This window comes from Mycteria americana, chromosome 3, assembly GCF_035582795.1.
Source record: "Mycteria americana isolate JAX WOST 10 ecotype Jacksonville Zoo and Gardens chromosome 3, USCA_MyAme_1.0, whole genome shotgun sequence".
Classification (NCBI taxonomy): domain Eukaryota; kingdom Metazoa; phylum Chordata; class Aves; order Ciconiiformes; family Ciconiidae; genus Mycteria; species Mycteria americana.
In genome coordinates, this window is record NC_134367.1 from 60,889,852 (window position 1) to 60,910,040 (window position 20,189).

The 20,189-nt window shown below is 42.6% G+C and overlaps 2 protein-coding genes across 15 annotated transcripts in view; one reads left to right on the top strand and one right to left on the bottom strand.

Annotated features, from left to right (window-relative positions):
* Positions 1 to 334: 334 nt before the first annotated feature.
* RNF146 (ring finger protein 146) lies at positions 335 to 11,738 on the top strand. 3 transcript variants are annotated; one of them, XM_075498695.1, is made up of 3 exons: positions 335 to 466; positions 6,172 to 6,328; positions 9,967 to 11,738. In XM_075498695.1, the coding sequence occupies exon 3, from the start codon at positions 9,968 to 9,970 to the stop codon at positions 11,024 to 11,026; it is 1,059 nt and encodes a 352-aa protein (XP_075354810.1). In that variant the 5' UTR covers positions 335 to 466; positions 6,172 to 6,328; position 9,967; the 3' UTR covers positions 11,027 to 11,738. The 3 variants fall into 3 exon arrangements, with proteins under 3 accessions (XP_075354810.1, XP_075354812.1, XP_075354811.1); XM_075498696.1 differs by lacking the exon at positions 335 to 466 and adding an exon at positions 887 to 978; XM_075498697.1 differs by lacking the exon at positions 6,172 to 6,328 and having other exon boundaries at positions 360 to 466.
* A 1,601-nt stretch (positions 11,739 to 13,339) lies between these two features.
* Positions 13,340 to 20,189, bottom strand: part of ECHDC1 (ethylmalonyl-CoA decarboxylase 1) — a 42,259-nt gene continuing 35,409 nt past the window's right edge. For 7 of the 12 annotated variants that reach the window (XM_075498702.1, XM_075498700.1, XM_075498703.1 and 4 more), the window contains one exon: positions 13,382 to 17,106. In XM_075498702.1, coding sequence (XP_075354817.1) covers positions 16,701 to 17,106 — 406 coding nt within the window. In that variant the 3' untranslated portion in view covers positions 13,382 to 16,700. The other 5 variants (XM_075498698.1, XM_075498699.1, XR_012775254.1 and 2 more) reach the window with 4 other exon arrangements.

The following is a 20,189-nucleotide window of genomic DNA, read 5'->3' on the forward strand; positions in this document are numbered from 1 at the left end:
AGGGAAGGGAACGGAAGGGAAGGCTATGCTATGCTAGGCTAGGCTAGGCCGGGCCGGGCCGGGCCGCCCCACCTCCCGACGCGCTCAGCCGTGTGGCGAGGCCCTCCCGGCGCCCCCACGCACCCCGCTGGCCTCACCGCGGGACGCCCGGAGGGGCCGCGGCCCGCAGGACACCGCCCCCCCCGTCAGCCCAAGAGCAGCCGGACCGCGGCCGCCGCAGGCCACGCCGCCATGGCGCCGCCCCGGGGACGGGGCGAGGCGGCGTCACGCAGGGGCGTCACACGCGCGCGCGGGCGAGCTCACCCCGCCCCCTCCCGCTGCCCCTCCCCCTCCGCGGCGTCACAGTGGCGCGTTCGGCTCCCCCCTCCCGCGCGTGACGTCGGCGCGTCCCGCTGTCCCGGCGGCGGGGCCGGAGGAGGCGGCAGGTGGCGGCGGGCTGAGCGGCGCGAGCCGGCCGGCCCGGCGGGTGAGTGCCCGGCGCAGCCGGCGAGTCCCTGGCGCCGCCGCGGGCGCGGGGGGAGTCGCTCCAACGGTCGCTCCAGCAGCGCCCCTCTTCCGCGGCCGCCCGGGTCCGGCGCCGGCGCTGCCCCCTCCTCCGCCGGCGGCGCTGCCCGCGGCGGGGAGCGGGCGGGCGGGCGCCGAGGCCTCGCCGCGCGGGTGGGCACCGGCCCTGAACAAAAGGCCGGCGAGCGGCGCGGAGCAGCGCGATGCGGGCCTGCCGCGGCGCCCCGGCCGCGCCGAGGGGCGGCCGCCCCGGCGGGGAGCCGTGCCCGTTATTGTTTTGGCGGGGGGGGGCCAGCACCCGCCCCGCCCGCGGCGTCACGTGACGGGTGTTGGGGCCGCGGCGGCGCAGGGCGCTGGTGGCCGCCCCGGCGGAGAGGCCCTGCCCCTGCCCCGCGGCGCTGAGGGGCTGGGAGAGCCGGGGCCCGGCTCCGCTGAGCCCGCGGCCCGCCGGCGGCGAGCCTGCCGGTCCTTCCTGTAGGCCCCCGCTGCCGGGCCGGGGCCCTCCTGCTGCCGGCGCTTCTCTGCCGGGGTTTGCCTCTGAGGGAGGCGGCATCCTTCTGCCGGTGTAGGATTACGTGCGCGCTGTGTGCCGGGCCGGGGCCCTGGTCTCCAGGTTTCGTTTTGCTCGGTAGTAAAATAGGTCAGGAGCATTAGCTCTGTAGCGTCGTCACGCGTGGCAGAATCCCCTGACCGAACGATCGCAGCGCTTTAATTCTTCGAGCGATGTGCAGCGCTTTAAATAATTCTGCGCTGCGTGTTGTCACTCGCCTTTCAAAATGTCATTGCTGTAGCTGGCTTACTTTGATTACTCTAATGAGCTGTGTGAACCTAGAATGGAAGTCGTACAGACAGGCATAGGAGCACAGTACAAAGCACGTAAAAAGAAGTAACTGGTGTTTTTAATGGAAGTGCTGTTGTTTCTTTGTGCGTGATGGTTTCGGCTCAAGCGTTTGGGTTGCATCCCTTCAGAATGTTAACATGGGACGTGAGAATAGGTCCGGCTTTTGGTGAAGTGCATATTGCCGCCACTGAAAAATTATGACAAAATATTTAGTAAATAGGTGTTTTTCATACAAACAAGATAATCAGAATGGTGAAATAGTTAAAACCAAATAAAAGTGTGGCGTTTTAAATCTTAGTATAACTTTTCTGTGATACAGACTAGACATACTGTAGGTTTTGTTACTGGTGGTGTAGTATGCAAGTATATATTGAATAATTGCAAGGAGGAATAGGGAGCAGAGCTTTAAAACGTTTTGCTTTTGTCAGATTTGTAATGCTAAAAATACAGTCCTGCTGCTTTGTTAGCTGCTGCCTCCGGACAGTGGGCTACTTAAAAATAGTTCTTAAAGCATCTCAAAAAATGCACTACCAAAAATTACAGTTTGTAATAGTATTGAAGACAGAGTGAAATCTGCATATTGATTTGGTCATTTTGAGCAAATCTTAAGTATTGAATGTTTGCAGGAACTTGCTTTATAGTCTTGTGTGGTTAATACTGTGATTTCTTTCCAAGTGAATCAAAGTACCAATTGTTTAAATTGCTATAATGCAGAATCTGTACTGAGTGAAAGAAAAAGTTCTGTTCTTCTTGTTTCCTTCAAGATATACTGCATCAATTTACATGTAATTGAATTGTTGTTTATATAGAGAGCTGGAACTGCAGTATTTTTAAAGGCTATCGAACAGTGGACTCCTGGAATTGGTGGGGGGAAAGTCTTTTTGTTGAAATGGATTTTTTTTATCCCTCTCTTCTGTGTGTGTTAATCACGTCTCTATACATACATGAAGAGATGTTCCTGTACTTATTTTCTGTTTCTGAAGCATTGATAACTTCAGATGAACCCGTTTCTGCTTTGATTTCCACACAATATCATTTTATTTGAGTGAGAAACTAGCATTTTGTTCTGTTAAATACGTTGGAATAGGATATATGCTCAATATTCAAATTCAGTGCTCCAGTTGTAGCATAGGTGAAGAACCTCATTTTGAATAAAGATACAGCAGTTCAATACAGAAATGGCTGGCTGTTCTGCACTTGACTATCCTGTGATTCAGTTCCAAATGTACATGTAAGGGTTGGTTTTTTTTATTAATGTGTAATAGCAGAGGATAAGGAATGACAGGCAGCTTGAAGCCTCATCACAATCAGCAGTTCCTGAAGATACTCTAAGTTTAATAACCAGATCCAGAGAAGTAGATAAGAACAGGAAACAGCGAGGTTATTTATCTGTTGTGCTATCCAGTGCCCAGGGACAGTTTAAAAAATACCTAATAGGCTCAGTACCTTGAGCTGATACTATATTGACAGTAGCAGACCTTCAGACAGGAGAGTGATTTTTCCTATTAAAAAAACCCAGCCACCTTCCTTCTTTCTTCCCACAGTGTTTGGCTTGTGGTGACTTGTAGGGAAGGGCGGAAATCCGGGGTTCCCCCCCCCCCCCCCCTCCCCCCCCATAATTGAGTTAGGGAGCTTGATGGAAAAATCCAAGTATTTAATTACAGAAGAGCATTTACTGTTTTGAAGTAATGCTGTAGCTGTTGAGTTTTCAACCTATGAGTTGAAATGGGGGAAAGGATGAATTTGTGGTAGCTGCTTTAGAGGAATCTGTACAGGGTTGCAGAATTTGTCTGATCATCTGATCAGATCATCTGTCATTTGAAGTAGGACTCAAATAATAGTCTTTGGCTGGTTTGGTGAGAAGCTGGGGTTGAATTTACCAATGGTTTATGCTTGTTTGTTTTTAAAAAGCTAAGCTTTTACTTACAGAAAAGACTTAAGACTGTAGGTAACACTTCATCGACATTTATGAGCTGGCTTCTTAAATATGTAAGTTTCTTGGACTTTTTTATTGTTGCTGTTTTTTCCAAAGAAACAGAAAAGTGGAAAAAATTGGGTTGGGTCTGATAGTTTACTGGGAATCCAGTGGGCACAGCTGATTGAACTAACAAGAAATTATTCATCCCATCTTGGTCTAGTAAAAGCTTCAAGTTTTTCTTAAGGAGAACCTGAAATAATTTTGAGGAGATCAGTCTGGTAGGAAGTCCAACGCTTCAACATCTTAAAGTTGCGTGGAAGAAGCAGACGTGACTTCTCCCAGCAACCATCCTGAGAGACTTCCAAGGGGACAAAGAGAGCAGTTAAATGCTGGCTGAGCCTCAGTTGGGAGGAGTGTTGTGGCCCAATTTAAATTCTTGCTCCTGATCAGTGGGATTGTCCTTCATCTGTTGCATCTTGAATGAAAGTTTCAAAATCAGTGTATAATAGGATGCATGGATTTAGTGAGTGTGCAGAAGGAAGGCATACTTGCAGGTTGCTACACATAGCGTAACTCCTCATACTATGTGCTTCTCCAGCATAGAAAATTAATTGCTAAATATAGAACACAGCTCTTACCCACTTGACTTTAAAGGAGGAATTGTTGTCCAGGAAAGGGGGTGTGTGTGTAACCACAAGTGTCTTTTATCCCGTTTAGTAAAATTTTCAAGACTGGCTTATTAAATAAATAACAATGTCATGAAATGTAGAGGTTACCTGAAGTCAGTTGGTGAACTAGTTCTTTCTAAGAGCTATGCAGCAATTAGAAAGTTGCCTTACCATAATCCTATAATTATGCCCTAAGTGGATTCTTCTAGGTATAATTACATACCTTGAATATGTGCATGCATTTTTATTTCCTAAGAAATCTGCCAGAACTGACCCAACCTTTTTCTCCCATCTCCACATAACATTTGGTTTTATAATGTGCTACCTGTAACAGTGGACTGCGAGATGTAGCGGATTGCAAGAGGTAGTAGATAAAGGGCTTCAGGTGATACCTGCAGAAGTAACAGAAAGCCAGCTCCTAAGATGAAGGACTGAACGCCACACCCACAGCATCAAGAACTGTCTCTTTGATGATAGCAAACGTAGTATCTTGTCTGAGTGGATTAGTAGAGCCAAAATTTTAATGTGATTGCAGCTCTTGGTTTCAGATTGATGTTTGAAGAAAGGGGAAGCTGCTAGAATGATGAGGGGAGAAAAGGTGTCGATAGGCTCGTTAATTTTTGCATTTTTCCTTAGGAGCTCTTTCTAAAAATAGCTGCACAGAATGTTACATGGAACTCAGCTATAAAGAAAATAACATAGTTGAGTAATGTGTCTTATACTGAGGTCATCTGAACACTTCACTCGGATGTTGTTAATGATAAATGTTCGATCATTTGATGAAGGACTATAATACTTAGTGCTCCATGTTCTTTCAGGGACTTATCACTCCTTGACTTTGCTCGACTCTGTACATGTCTGATCTGCACTGTATTTATACTGAAATTATTCTTTCCTTGAGCAAATTAAAATGTAAGACGTGACATTCTCGGGTCTGCTTCATACTATTCCTAGATGTAATGTTTTGCAGCAACTGGAAATTGTAGTTCAAAATGTTTAAGAATCATTTTGAAAGCTACAGCCCAGAAGGAAGATAAAACTCCATGGCTCATCAGTCTTTTTACAGACGACTCCCAAATACTTTCTGTAACTAAGGGTGGCTCTTTTAGGTTAAGACCTTCCTGTTTAGGGTGAGAATGTGACTGGAATCTTGATGGTCCCCCTGTTGTCTCTGAATTTGCAGATTCGTACTTCCCTACAGGAGAATTGTTTAGGTATCTGTTAGACACTTAGTGGTTTCCAGTGATTATTATGTATTTGTGAAATGACTTAGCTCAGATTCTGGTTGGTGACATATGCAAAATGTATTGTGACTGACATTACCTGCTAGCCAGAAGAGGGGTATATTACCTCAGAGGCGTGGAGGCTGAGTTGCATCCTTGTCCTCTTTTTCAGAGATTGCACGCATTCATTTCATGAATGAACCTTGGAGCCCTTCAGCACTTTATAAAGAAATAAAGGAAGATCCTAATTAATCCTTTTTATGTTTACCTTGTTAAGTATCAAATCTAGGTCATACGAGTTTTTTTATAAGCTAGTATGAGGACATACATATGTAGATTTATAACGAAAAAAAGTGCTGAACGGTTCTGACGTTCATTCATTAAATGAATGCATGTGATCTCTGAAAAAGAGGACAAAGATGCAAGGCTCTGAGCTACAGACTGCTTGAAGTGTGGAGTGGACCTAGGGGAAATCAGCTGTTTGCACGCACTGTTTTCTACTCAGGCATCTGATACTAGCCCCTGTTAAGAGACAAGATACAAGCCTAGATAGTCCTTTGGAATGATATGACATTGATAGTTTTATAAACAGGTTTAGGAAGGCATTGTGACTTTTTAAACTCTCTGAATATAAGGAGTAATTTATTAGAGGTTAGATTTGCATAAACAAAACACGCTCCTAACTTTGCTCTTGTTTCTCCTTTTGTGTACGTGGTCACTTTATCGAAATGAGCCATTAACTTATTATAGTTAAAGATAATTGCCTTTTACAATACTTTAGAAAAAGATAATTTGCTTAAGTCAGACATCAAAATAATTGACATCAAAACAGTGGGTCGGAATTGATTATTGCAAAAAATAAAACAGAATTCTGATGATATTTTTATTGAAAATAGCCTGCATCAGGTAAATGAAAGCATAGTAATTTCTTTTCTGTAACAGGACCATGACATTGTATTTTGCTTGTTCATACCTCTGTACTACATTGTAATGGTGATATTATTTGCTTTCCATTAGTTTGCAGGGAAGCTGAAACACTGTAGTGTACCGTTGGGCAGGACAAGTAAGGAATGAGCCAGCCTTGGGAAAGAGGACGTGCCATCCTAGCTGGACACATCTGAAGAGAGGACATTTTAGTCTTGTGGCATGCTTCAGTAGAAATTATTCAGCAAAAGTAAGCTGTTGTTTTGTTAATGGACTTACACGTGTCAGCTCCTTGACAAACTGCTTAGTTGCAGTTAGAATTTGACCTGGAGTTTGAAAAATTACTCAGTTTTGAGGTGGTTTTGTGGGAATTTACTTTTTCTTCCAAATAGTCTTCCAGCTTTGTGTGTTGATGAAGGTGTTCTAGGCTGTGCACCCTAAGCTTACAAATTAAATATATGTTTTAATATTAAAAATAAAACCCACAAAAGGATAATAGAGAGGTGGGATCTGGCAAGATTGTGGACTAGCTCCTTCTCAGTTGGCTTTAGGCTGTATTTATGTTAAAATGCAGTGTTCAGATGCTTATTGTTCCCTTATTTATACCTGAATTGAGGACCTAAATACTTAAAATAAAATTATTTTTAGAACTTGTCCTTGAGTTTGATTTTTAGCCTCACTATTCAATAATGTTATTTTTCCCTCTTGCCAGAAGTGGTGACTTAAGGGAACCCAACCCTCCAAAAACCTGAGCTTTATTGTTTGATAACAGTTCTAAATTGTTTGATAACAGTTCTAAAACATTCAGAAACCTGTTTTGATTAAACCTTGTTATAAAATATTACTCTTAATTTCAGGAAAAATATTCTGCGGTCAGTTTTTTTTAGTTCTTAATATCATGAAGTTGCAATGAAAGTGCTTCCACAGCCATAATGTAGCAGAATAGCAGTCTTAGATGTTTTTCCTCCTTTCTGAAGGATTACCTCTTCAATAAAAATCTACATGTACATCCTCATACCAGCTTATAAACAAACGCTGTGACCTAGGCTTGATACTTAAGTGTCAAAGGTAAATAAAAAAGGATTAATTAGGATCTTCTGTTAAAATAAAAAAGTGAGACAGTACCAGTTTAGTTGATATGAATCTTCAAGTGCATAATTGTCCTGCATTCTAAGCACATGCAACTGCAATTGCGTTTATCTTTTAAGAGTTTTATGTTGCTGGGTAGCACTTGCTTAGAGATAAGGGTTTACTCCTCCAGCTGTATTCATTTTACACATAACATTTTCCTCTGAGTCATTAAAAATCACATAGGAATTTCAAGACAAGGCATTTACTCCTTTCTTTTCATATCCTGCATTATTGTCTTGATCTAGTAAGGAATCAAAGAACCCTCAAATTAATGGGTGACTTACTGAGCACAGTTCAAATGTTAGCATTTTTGTGCTTTCAGTGAACAGGTGAGAACTTTCACTCTGCTTTTAGTTTACTAAGAAGTTAGCTCATCGTATCAGAATTTGATTTGTCAAAATGCATTGCATTTTTAATCCCAGCATTGCATTTTAATCCCCTCCTAAATCTTAATTACGGTACGTGACTTGTATAGAAGTTACTTATCTACAGGTTGTTTTAATCTTTTCTTTGACTCTGAAAAGGGTAACCTTATAAAGTGTATCAGGGAGAAGCAGCCTTTTGTAAAACTGTAGCGTGGAAGTAAAAATCTCTGCTGCTGTGCCTTTTTGCACAGTAGTATCTCATTATGGGAGCACTTGAAAATTCAGATCCTTTACCTCAGCCACAGTTAGCACAGATTAATCAATACATGGATTTCTCTTTCAGCTCTTCTGTTGTGAGATACTGGTTGGGTTGTATTTGTGGGTATTCTGAAATCTCAATAGCTTTTCTTCCCCCGTTTTTCTAATAAGTTTCTCATTATAAAACCCTAGTTTTGGTGTAAAATTCTGTTGCAAAATACAACCTCAAAAGTGTGAGGCTCCTAGAAAGCAACTTGTTCACAACATTGTTAGCACGGATCGCACAGATAGATGTGTACTATACAGTAAAGAGACAGTTCCCAGGTGGGAGGTAATGCTGTGTCTGTATCTGGCGTGCTGATTTAAGAACTAGTATGCAGATTTGTCTTTAATCTCAGAGAAAGAAATTCAGATATGAAACTGAAAGATAGGTGGATACAATTATGTGCTATAGAGGTTTTAAAAGAATGATTTGATAAAAAATGGATTAAAGAGGCTTTGGTCTTTCAAGAGGAAATTATCGTGATAGAAGGGAACAGACAGCATACAGAAATACATTTTTAAGTAAATAGCACTTAATACATTATTGTAAAGATAAATACAGATAGTGAAGCATAAATCTTTTTTTTTTTTTTAATCCCAGCATGTATTCATAGGATGTTTAAAGCAGTGGAGGCTTTTACAGTAACACTAGGTATTTTCTCTTGAGGTAACACGTTCAGCTAGAAACGTGTATAACACTAGAACAGGCCGTCCAGGGAGGTTGTGGTATCTCCATCCTTGCAGGTTTCAAAAAAAACTCGGCTAGGCAAAGCCAGGGCTGAGCTGATCTAGTATTGGTGGTAGTGCCACGTGGAGCAGGAGACTGGACTACCTGACCTCTAAAGGTCTCCTTTGGCCCACATGCCTGTCATAGTTTTGCATGAACTATTCTTAGCTGCTTGTACAACAAAGACTAGTTTCACTGAAAGGCTGTTTTGCTGGACATCAGTCTCAAAGTTCCTTGAGGTTTTAAATAAAAAAAGGCACCTTTTTAGGCCCCATCCCCCAAAGCCCATTCTTCTCCCTCATTTGATATCTGGTGTTTGGTTTTGATTGCTGATAAATAAGAACATAAAAGAAAAATTACCATGAAACAGACTGTGAAAGATTGCCATGGCAAAAATGTAGTTGAGAAGGCATTTGCATATTTAGGCTAGAATTTTTCAACTACTGAAATCCTACACAATGCCAGAGTGACACAGTTTTGCATTCCCTGCTCTCTTACAGTTGGTTCCAAAATGATCTTTAATGACAGAAATAAGACATGCCCAGAGAAGGTAGAGGCAATGACTTCACAAACCAATCAAATCACAGTTGTCTGTCTTCTGTGATATACTGCTCCTTTTGCTGGGCTGCAGTGATTCCTTTTGAGATGCACTTAGCTATATTGGGGAGTTCACCTGATGTTTAGGAAAAAGGAATCCAGGGTATCTTTTGAAAAAGCCACCTCAGTTTGCAAATCTGGTTCTTTCTGCAGCCCTGTGGTTGTTCTGAGCCCAGTTTGAGGGATGGTATACCGTGGTGCATGGGGACCAAGAAACAGTGGGGGAATATTTCAGCTGGGTCCTGCTGCCAGGCATATTTTCTACTGTGGACACCTAGTCTGAGGTCCACATCAGGCAATCCCTTAATCAAATGGACGATCACCAGTACTGTGAAGAGAGATTGTTTTAAGTTCAATGTTTGCAGCTAGATCACCTCTTGAGGAAGGAATCATAACTTCTTTAAATTTCCTGAGGAGGCTCCAAAGTAACAAGCTGACTGGACGTTCATTAATCAACACTACTTCAGAGAAAGAACACAGGAAGTCCCAAAATTTGTTTTCTAACTTGGCGTGGTAACGTGCTGAAAATGCAACAGATAAAGATTGGTGATTAGCAAAAGAAATTCTCCCAGTACTCTATTTAGTCTGTCAGCTCAGGAAACAGAATGTTAACCTGTCAGTTTCTTTAAGTTGAGCTTCATAAATGATAACTTACCTTAATTTAAGGTAAGCATCTCATTGTGTGGATGTTGAGGTCAAAGGTGATGTAAGGTGCCAGTTTAGGTTGACACAATAAACTGATTTAAATCTATCTTTGATCCTCTGCAGGATGGCTGGCTGTGGCGAAATAGATCATTCGATCAACATGCTTCCCACAAATAGGAAGACAAATGAGTCGTGTACTAACGCAACACCTTCCCTGACAGTCCCCGAATGTGCTATCTGTCTGCAAACATGTGTCCATCCAGTAAGTCTGCCTTGTAAACACGTTTTCTGCTATCTGTGTGTGAAGGGAGCTTCTTGGCTTGGGAAACGATGTGCACTCTGCCGGCAGGAGATTCCAGAGGATTTTCTTGACAAGCCAACCTTATTGTCGCCAGAAGAACTCAAAGCGGCAAGCAGAGGCAATGGAGAATATGCTTGGTACTACGAAGGTAGAAATGGTTGGTGGCAGTATGATGAACGTACCAGCAGAGAGCTGGAAGATGCCTTTTCCAAGGGTAAAAAGAGCACTGAAATGCTAATCGCTGGGTTTTTATACGTAGCAGATCTTGAAAATATGGTTCAGTATAGGAGAAATGAGCACGGACGCCGCAGAAAAATAAAACGGGACATAATAGATATACCAAAGAAGGGAGTGGCTGGGCTGAGGTTGGACTGTGATGCTAACACTGTCAACCTGGCAAGAGAGAGCTCCGCTGATGGTGCAGACAGCACAGCGACTCTGGGGGCTGCAGCTGTGCAGCCTCTAGCATCCATTTCTGCTAGGCCCCTGCCATCGCTAGATGGTCAGCTGATGAGTCCTTCAACGCCATCACCTGATGCAAGCAATTCTCTGGAGAACTCTTTTGCCCACTTGCAAATAAATGGAGACAGTATGGCTGAAAGGAGTCATAGGGGAGAAGGAGAAGAAGACCACGAATCATCATCTTCTGGTAGGGTACCAGCCCCTGACACCTCTGTTGAGGAGACCGAATCGGATGCTAGCAGCGATAGCGAGGATGTGTCTGCCCACCTTCAGCAGCGCCCGTCCTCTGTCCAGCAGAGACACTTCAGTGCAAATACAAGCCAGTCAGGAGCGGATAGACCAGTGGCAGGGGGTGGGGTGGTAAACACAAGTGTAAGATCTAGGCGGCCAGATGGACAGTGCACTGTCACTGAAGTTTAAATCTAGAGCCATGCAATTAAAAACTCAGTCCTGTATCTGTAAATTTTCTGTCCACATTGGCATTGCGCTCAAACCTAGCAGTGTGTTTGGTGGGAGGGTGGGGTGAAGGGGAGAAACGGATTTGGTCTGTTTAACTTAAGTCTCTTAACATGTTTCAGCTGGAAGACTCTTTAACTGTAGGAAACTGGGTTGTCCTGTTAACGGCTTGAAAGCTGTTTAGCAATACCTGGTTTTCTTGAAAATGTCTTGTGTTTATTTTGTAGCATTTTCCCCTTGGAGATACTCAATCCCTTTTTGGCCAATGTATATCTACTGTACAACTTGAATTGTCTTCATTATCTGACTGTTGCATTAAGTGTCTTACTACTTTCTGCATGGATTGATGTATGAAAAGAACACTAAAGCAGTGTGGGAGCAGGCAAGATGTTGGGTGTGAGCAGGATGCTTAATTTAATGTGAGAAAATAGATGTGAGTTTGGAGTTAAAATGTGTTTTTACTAGACAAGAGCAATCATTTACCTTCCTTCAACGGAAATGTAAAAATGCTGTTAACTTTTGTTGCAAATTCTTACCTATACACTCTTCATGGCATTTTCACTGGCTTTGCCATCTAGTCTTTGTAGTTTTGTTTTTGAGGTCTTTCTTGATCTGTCTTGTTTTTGTTACGGAATTTATAATTTAATAAAACTACATTTTATCAGTACCAATCTTAGATATGTCTCCAGTTTAATTGAACTTCACTGGAGGAACTTTAAAGAAAGCTATCAAAACCAGCTTCCTGTGTTTGCCAAAAGGGAGGGCTGGCTCCGAGCTGTATCTTGAAGTTCTTGCATCCCTGACTGGCTGTCTCAAAAACAACACTGTAGGAGTATGTCTTTCTACTGAAAAATCATGAGTTGCAGGCTTAATGCTCACACAGGCTTAACACTCACTTCTCATCTAAAGAGCTGATCAGCTCGCTTCACTGTTAACAGCAGGCAGAAGTGTCACACACAGCCTTATTTTAACAGCAGAAATGTTGAAATGAAAGAGCATAAGTTATCAAGCTTGACCCTATAAGAAAGAATACGGATGTTAAGGACTATATTGCTGTTTTATCTGTTCTTCGTAGCAAAACTAGTGGAAGCACAGAAAAGGTAGTTTTGTGCTTGTAGTAGAAAGGCATCTCCTAGATTGCTACAAACTGACTTCTGGGTATTAGAGAAGGTTAGAAGCCAGATCTTGAAAAGCACAGCTTGTCTTTTCTGTTTATGGCAGTTGCTTTACATTTTTTCAAATTGAGAAACGGCATTAGTTGAGTCCAGAATCAATCTTTAAAATAAAGCTAATTAAACTCCAATTCTTAGTACACATATCCCTGATTAGAAAGGGACAATAACCAATACATAGGTAGTACACATCTTCAGACAAAAGTTGCTGTAGGCAAACAACCATTTGAAGGGAATTAAAAGGGCTGATTTTTAAAAATGGTAGATTTGAACTTCTAAAATGTTCTCCTTACTGTAATGATGGCTAATGTGTCTAATCTTGGGCAAAGCTGTGCTAGCCCTTCAGTTTGTTCCCTCTGCCCACAGGTGAGATCAGTGGGTCAATGAACAAAGGAAAGTGCAGATGAGGCTTGGAGAGAATAAGGAAGATTTCCTTCTTTCTTAGCTAGGAATGGATGCTCTTGATCACAGATTTTTACGATCACCTTCCAGTTCCATAAAGAAATAAGCCAGTAACATGGGCTTCAGAAGGAAAGAGGATGTAATGTTTTTTCTTCTATTTGTTAGTTGCCAGCTGCCTTCTCTGTTTTGAGTTAGCATACAGTGGCTCTAATCAAAGTCTGACTTTGTGCTGCAAAAACCTTCAGTAAGAACACTTCTGCTATGTGCACACGTTTTGCTTCATGGGAGGGTATGTACTGTTGAAGAAAGCAAGAAGCAAAATACAAGAACTTGACTCGGTAGATACTTAATTTCAGGATTTTCAGCCCAAACAGTCTACAGCTAATTTTATCAGTGATTATCCTTGGGGGTTCTTGACCAAAGTAGAGAAGCAGACCTCTGTTCAGCCAAACACCCATGATGCTGCTTTTGGCTCCTGCTGGCAGACCGCAGCTGTGAAGTACTAAAATTAGTTAAAGTAAAGCTAGTAAGAGCTTAATAGCCAATCACCAGTGGCAAATGCACTCCCCAGATCAAGCTAGGAAAAAGTAGTAACTAGTAATTCCCATCTTATATTTAAACCATTACCTTCAGTAGGAGACATGTTCTCTGTCAATTTTAGCTAAGCCACAGCCACACTGCATTATGTAGTTTTCTGTAACTCCATCCATTAAGCGATTTCTCAACTTGTACAGCATAGCTAGAGAAATGCACAGTGGATCAGAATGGAAAGGAAAAAGGAAATGAAAATACTACAAAATCTACCGCATCTCTTCATTTCCAGGAGAACAGATAACCACAGATACAGGAATCCTGTCAGTAAAAAAATCACACAGCAAACCAAGCATTCAGCAAGAACATGTAGTTTTACCTAGATTGCCCGTTTGGTACATATATTTCTGTCAGCAGCGAATATGATAAAGTATCCATATTGCTAAAAGTGATCTCCAGTATCCAACCTTTAAATGCTTGGTGCAGAATCCACACCCCCATGAAGCGCTTGGGCTGTTCCCTTACCTTTGTGTACTGGGACAAGACAGGCATTTAACAATGTAATAGGAAACCTAGTTTGGTGAGGAGGGAGCTGGCAAACTAGCCCCTAGGAAAGAAAAAAGCTAGCACACCATTTAATTAGGAGACTGGGAGTATCAATTTTGAGGTTTCGAATTTATTTTGTGCATTTAGTGCTTGTTTGTTTTTAGGCCATATCTGAAGGGGAACAAAAGCAGAGATTAAGCTTGTAGTCTTTAATAATTGTAAAGAAAATATAAACGCTTATCAGCTGCTGGTTACAACTATTTATCACTTTAAGATAAGCAAGTATTCTATGAAATAAAGCATTTAGGTCTGAAATTGGTAAAATGGGATTCCATCTCACTCAGTCTGGAGCTGTCATGCTAGCACTCGTGGTAATTCAGTTAGGCTGGCTTTCATACAAAGGGCTGTACTGGCTTTTAAAACAGAAAAGAAACCAGAGAATATGGTATATTGGTATATTTGTGATTCCAGCAGACCAGAGGACAAAATGAGCTTCTGTAACCCTTTCTGAAAGTGTCTTACTCAGTACTAGTTAATTATTTGTCCTGTTCTTAGAAGCAAACATTGGCCTTTGATACAAATCAGAGAGGATGGCTGGGGAAATGCATTTGCTGAAATGAGAAGCAAGCTCGTTGTCTACAAATCAAAAGGGAAAGAAGTCCCCAATAGGTGTACATACCGAGTTTCACTTACTGGCAGCACAGGTCTAGTTCAAAACATGCAAGTAAAACAGATTCTGCTTTTCTGCTACAATTTCCTCCCTTTCAGATTTCTATCACCCCGTGCACAAGATACACTAGTGAGCCTTATAGGCTGGCACCTGAAAAAAAAAAAATTTCAAGGGTCTTGCTCAGGTTCTAAGCAATTTTCACACCCATTTTAAAAACATAATCACAGCATTAGTGATGGCAAATTTATTCTTGTTACTAGCAAAGACATAACCAGTTGCCCTTTAAAGCACAATTTTTTTGACTCACAACAATGTGATGTGCTATTGCTTCAAAAAGTTGGATGAGTATGGACTGGAGCGTCCTCTGAAGGTTCAGTGATGGTGGCAGTCTGGTATCCCTCACGAGTCTTGAGGAACTTCATGAAAAGCAGAACAGCTTCACTACTAAACAGTCAAGCACTGCCTGACTATGTTAAAACATCTGTACTTCAGAAGTCATGGGTTTGAAGTCCTTTAGAGCACGGGAAATAATCCAGCTAAACCGGGGACTAATAACCGAGCTACTGGATAAAAAGGGGCGGGGGGGAAAGAGGGACAAAACAGATCACTACTCTCTCCCCATGTTCCTATTCCTGGCTCTTCTCTATTCCTGGAAGTAAAAATTGAACTTTATTTTTGGGGAAGAGAGATTTGAAACATTCCTCCAGCAGCAGCTTTAGGTGTGAAGGCAAACAAGCAGCATCAACAGGGCAGAGTAAGTTCCTTACCCTCCCTGAGGTGCCAGCTCAAAACACATCCCTTCAGCATTTCTTTTGGTTGCTTCAGGCTATACACACTCCCTGCTGTGAAAGCCATATAATAAAACATCCCCAGCAGAGCACAGCATCTGTTCAAAAGCTGCAGAATCTTAACAGGCAATCCAGGCCTAATTCCCATCATTGATCTGTCCCAAGATCCTCAAACATGTACAGTTACCTCGCTGTCCAAAACTCAGGAATCCCGCCACACTAGAAATTGTAACATTGACTGCCATCCAAGGAATTGCCTCCTTTTCCTAAGGGAGTTTGTTCCATGTATTTAGAGTTAGTTATGCCTGGTCAGAGCGAGAATGCATGTCAGTGGCAGGTAGCCCAAAGTTTCCTTCTTAACATGCTTCCCTGGAGTACTTGGGTCCTGGGCTCAGATCTCAGCCCCTGCTGGCCTGAGAGACAAGTTCACCCTAACCAACAGTACAGGAAACTCTCGGTCATGGATATGTCTGTGTGTTTTTGCTCTCACAGATTTCATTTTAAGAATCATCTGCCAAAGCAGGGACTCTGTGTCAGTTTCTAATTTCTAAAGGGAAAACCCTCCCCACTGAGTTATCTAATTACTTGCACAGTCACTGGCGTGAAGTGGAGACAGAGTTCTAAATCTTCTGGTCAGCCCAAATATACCCTACCAGTAAAAACACTCTGAAGTAAGATGTAGACAGATCCACACACAAGTCTTTCCAGAATGCTGAAGTACTCAGACCACCAAGCAGTCAAGGACATCCCGTTTGGGCACATGATACCTCATGGCCTTCCAAGATTTCAACTAGATTCTATGTAAAGAATTAGGTCAGCAGCTTTGCACATGCTCAGCAGCACAGGTCCGGGCTATGGGAATGTGCAGATGCATATGTAGGTAGTTGGCTCCTCCAGCAGTGAGAAGACACCTAAATGCATGTAAAGACCTGAATCGGTGTCAGTGAATGAGGGCTATAAGCTCCTCAGTGTTAGAGCTTCTCCTTTAAAAATCACCATTAAAACTGAAGTATCCTTGGATACTTTCTCAACAATTATACAAGGAACTGACTGAAGATGAAAAAATAAAAACTATCATCTCACCAGTTACCATCCCTTCAAAGCTGCCTAAAGACACTGGTCTCATGTTGGGGAACTCATATTTTGCAGCTTTAGATGCACCTGTTCTGCAAATAAATAAACCTCACATCTTTCAAGCAATTCATTTCCATACCAGTTAGAAAAACAAAATTAACTCTGAAGAAAATAATCTTCAGCCTTATTCCAAAAGAATTATAGTTCTATTCTCAGCACAGTATTTACCTTTACATACTAATTTCACTAATCTCCATTCAGTGGGTGATTAGGGCAGTAAAGAATCTGCCGGGGATTTCTCTGTGGTTGCACACCAAATACGTCTGCCTGACGTGAACGACAGGAATGTTAATGCCAGTTTAAATGAACAAGTCCTTAAATGATTCAGTTTAATGCCTGCTTTAGTGAAAGCTTTGTTTGCAAAAAGGTCAAGAACATTTTTTATGCATTGACCGTCATTTATGTTTTGGTCTTCTAACCAATGCCTGCAAATTGGCAGGCCCACCCCATACAGTTCCGAAAACATCCTTCTCTGTCCTTAGGGCAGCTTCCACTGGTAGCTCTCTTCCCGCTGTCACCACCTTTTTCACAGCCCGAATCACGCTGGCTGGACCTTCTGTGTACTGACTCAGCCAGGCTTGGGCTTCTTCTAACGCTGCGGTTTCATCTGAAGAGGACAACGTCTGCTCTGAGAGCCCAAGGCGCAAAGCTCTCTCGGGGTCCACCCTGGCAGCCCCGCTCAGCAGCCGGAGGGCAGCCCCGCTGCCGACAATCCGCACCAGCCGGGCAGCTCCTCCCCAGCCTGGCACCAGACCCATGTGCTTATGGACAAATCGAATTTCACTCCCAGGCGTCATCAACCTGTCAATGAAGAACAAACACGCAGAGGTCAATCCATGCATTGACTTCCGTGTTCAGCTCGCCTGCACTCAGTTTTCTATTTTCTCCTCCCCTCTGCTTCCAAAGGCTGATACAACTTGACAGCATTGCTGATTACAGCCAGAGCTGAAGTATCTTTAATTTTTACATCAGCCAGTGCCTCAGCTGCAGCTTTTGGCCCTTCTCAAAATGAGATACATAGGCTGCCATCAGTAAAGATTCTTAGTGCCCACACTGATAGCTGTAGTCAGTCCTAAAGTGTTTGAAAACAGAATTGCAAAGATGGAGGGCACATTACACTTATTTACAGTGCCAACACTGCCTTGCTAATTCATACCTGAAACAACAGGGTTTGGGGTAAACCCCGAGCAAACTAGCGCACAAAACATATTTCTCAAGAGGATGGATTGTGGTCTTAGTACTGATCTGTGCTTGGGAGGTTCTGTCAGCACCCCAATGCTTCATTATAGCATAGCTGGGGTTTTCTTTGTTCTGCACTTTAGAGTGTCCATGTGAGTTTGATTTCTAACTGCTCACTACAGCAAGGGAAGTCAGGATGGATGCTCTACTTACGGCTCACAACATATAATAGAATTGCTTTCTATTTATGCCTTACAGTGTGTAATAGAATTGCTCCCCTCCAGAAGGTAGAGTCACATTCCTCTTTTCAAAGATTTCACATCTTTCTTCTTTTCTACAGTCTGTCACCTCCCTTATTTAAGAACTCACCCTAGGGCTGATTAAGCTATCTCCCCGGAGGAGCTCTGCTGCAGCGGAGTGTACTGTCTCCGCATAGTGTTCACACTGACACACATTAGGTTAGCGGAAAAAGCCTCTAGAAATAGAAACATACAGAAAAGATGTATAGAAGCAAACCAGTACTTGCTTTTTCTTACGATGATGTTCTGCAGTGTGGTTGCTTGCTGCTGCTTATAAGACAAGGGATGTAAATTATACTTGTGAAGTAGATTAGCTTCTACTTCAACCACTAATGAGCTTTCCAAAGATAAATCATGTAATACTAAGAGCTACACACAAGTCTGTTTCCTAACAATGCAGTTTTCCATAATGAAAATATCAAGGTGAACAGCTTTAAAAGGGGAAAGAAAAAGAAAACTTTTAAAAATGTAACTACTTCTAGGAACTCACAGTTCCAAAATCGGCTTAGTTATTGTTAATTTTAAGTTTGCTTGGTTGCTTTTTTCTTAACCAGAGCACCATCAGCATTCATGCCATACTATAAAGCACCAGGGCTGAAGAGCTTATGTGTTATCCCAGACCCGACACAATGCACAAAGGCAACAGCTGACATGCCAGATTGCATGAAAGCCTTTTTGTAGAGATAGTGGAGGAAGGTTTTGTGACAAAAAGGAAGAAAGCAGAGTATTGCAGGGGAGGAAAGGCTTTTAGCTAACATTAGCAAGTGCTTCCCAAACCCAGCAAATCCCAGGGAGCTCAAGTTCCTCCACAAGGAAGATTCTGCAGGTATTCCAAAACTCCTTCACTGGCTCAGCTCATTTTGCAATTTGCTGACACCCAGTGTCCCACGGGGAAAGCAATAATGAAAACATTATTAAGGGTTTAATTCTAGCTATGCTGAGCGATGTGAAGCATTTAAAAAAGAAGCAGTCATATGCAGCTAGGCATCTGATGCTAGACAATCTGTAGGCAGTCTCGTAAGACAGCCACTGCAGGTCAGTAAGGCAATGTTGAATCTGAATTTGTTGAATCTGAGCCTGTCCCAGGCACCTGGGTTCAGGCCTTAAGGACAGGCATTTCAGTGAATGTCCTGTGGGCAGCATATGGGCTCATCTGGGAAGTTGGGTCAATGCACTCTGAAGTTTGCACGGAAAGTCAAATTTTACATTAGAAACACAGCCGATCCATCAGCCCCAACAAGAAAAAGTTGAAAGCATTTAGTATGTGGGAGAGGTTCTATTAGCCTGCAGAGTCTTCACCTCCCTCTGAGAAAAAGGAACCAAACATGATGAAAGGAAAATAAACGATTGACAGCTAAATCCATAGAGAGACTGTGAGGCTGCAACTTTCAGGATCTCATTGGGATTCAACTCTCCCTACAACGCTCTTTGAACAAGCTCCACAGAAAATACTGAGATAAGTGGTGGTCAGTAGAACGTGTAAAGGTAGTCTTGGACTGCCTTCAGGCTTAAGAAAGGTATCTATAGTTTTTCAGCCTTTTCAACTATGAATCCTCTCCTGAAGTCACACCATTTCTTACAGAAACCACCCATCACACTCTGTTAGGTATACCACTCACTTTGAGTCCCCATGCCCAAGGAAGCAACAGAGACCTGAGCGCAGGTGTGAAGAGGCATATGCCCCTGCCAACCTAGCCTGGGATCGGCCTCTGAACATCACCAGCTGCACCCTCGCATAAATATTTCCCTTTTTATTTTGTGGAAGGAATGGATTCTACCTTCTGAGACACGACAGATCTGATCTCCCATTAGATGAATTTATGTAAGGAAAGTACATCAAGCATTACTAAACACAAAGAGGCAGACATCAAAAAGCTGAAAAGACAAGTACCGTTCTATTCCTGAGCTGTTTACACCTTATTCACCTAGTACTGGCCTTGCCTGAGACAGAATAGTAAGTGAATAAAAAATGAATCCTGATTTGACACAGTATGCCTGTGTCTTCCAGTTCTTGTCTTCCAGGTCAAGAGAATCAAAATCTGGGTCTCCTATATCCCAGGGGAAGGTCATACCACTAGGCTCCTGGACATAAAAAAAGGGGGCCTTCCCTGCCCCAAAAAAAGAAGAAAATCTGTTGCATGACAATACTGAAAAAATATTTATTAAATGTAATTAATGTAACGAAGTAACTGAAGACCTTACAAGCAGAGAAACATCCTTCAGAAATGTGAAGGGTAGCAAAATCCTCACAACTTAAATTGGAAATAAGAGGTTAAGGTAATATAAGCACCAAAGTGCAGCTGAAACCTTCTTCCAGAACATTATATTTCCATGTTACAAGCACTACAACACTCCTAGGAAGAAAGCACAGCCACCATGGGCCACATCCAATTTTGGGTTAGTCAT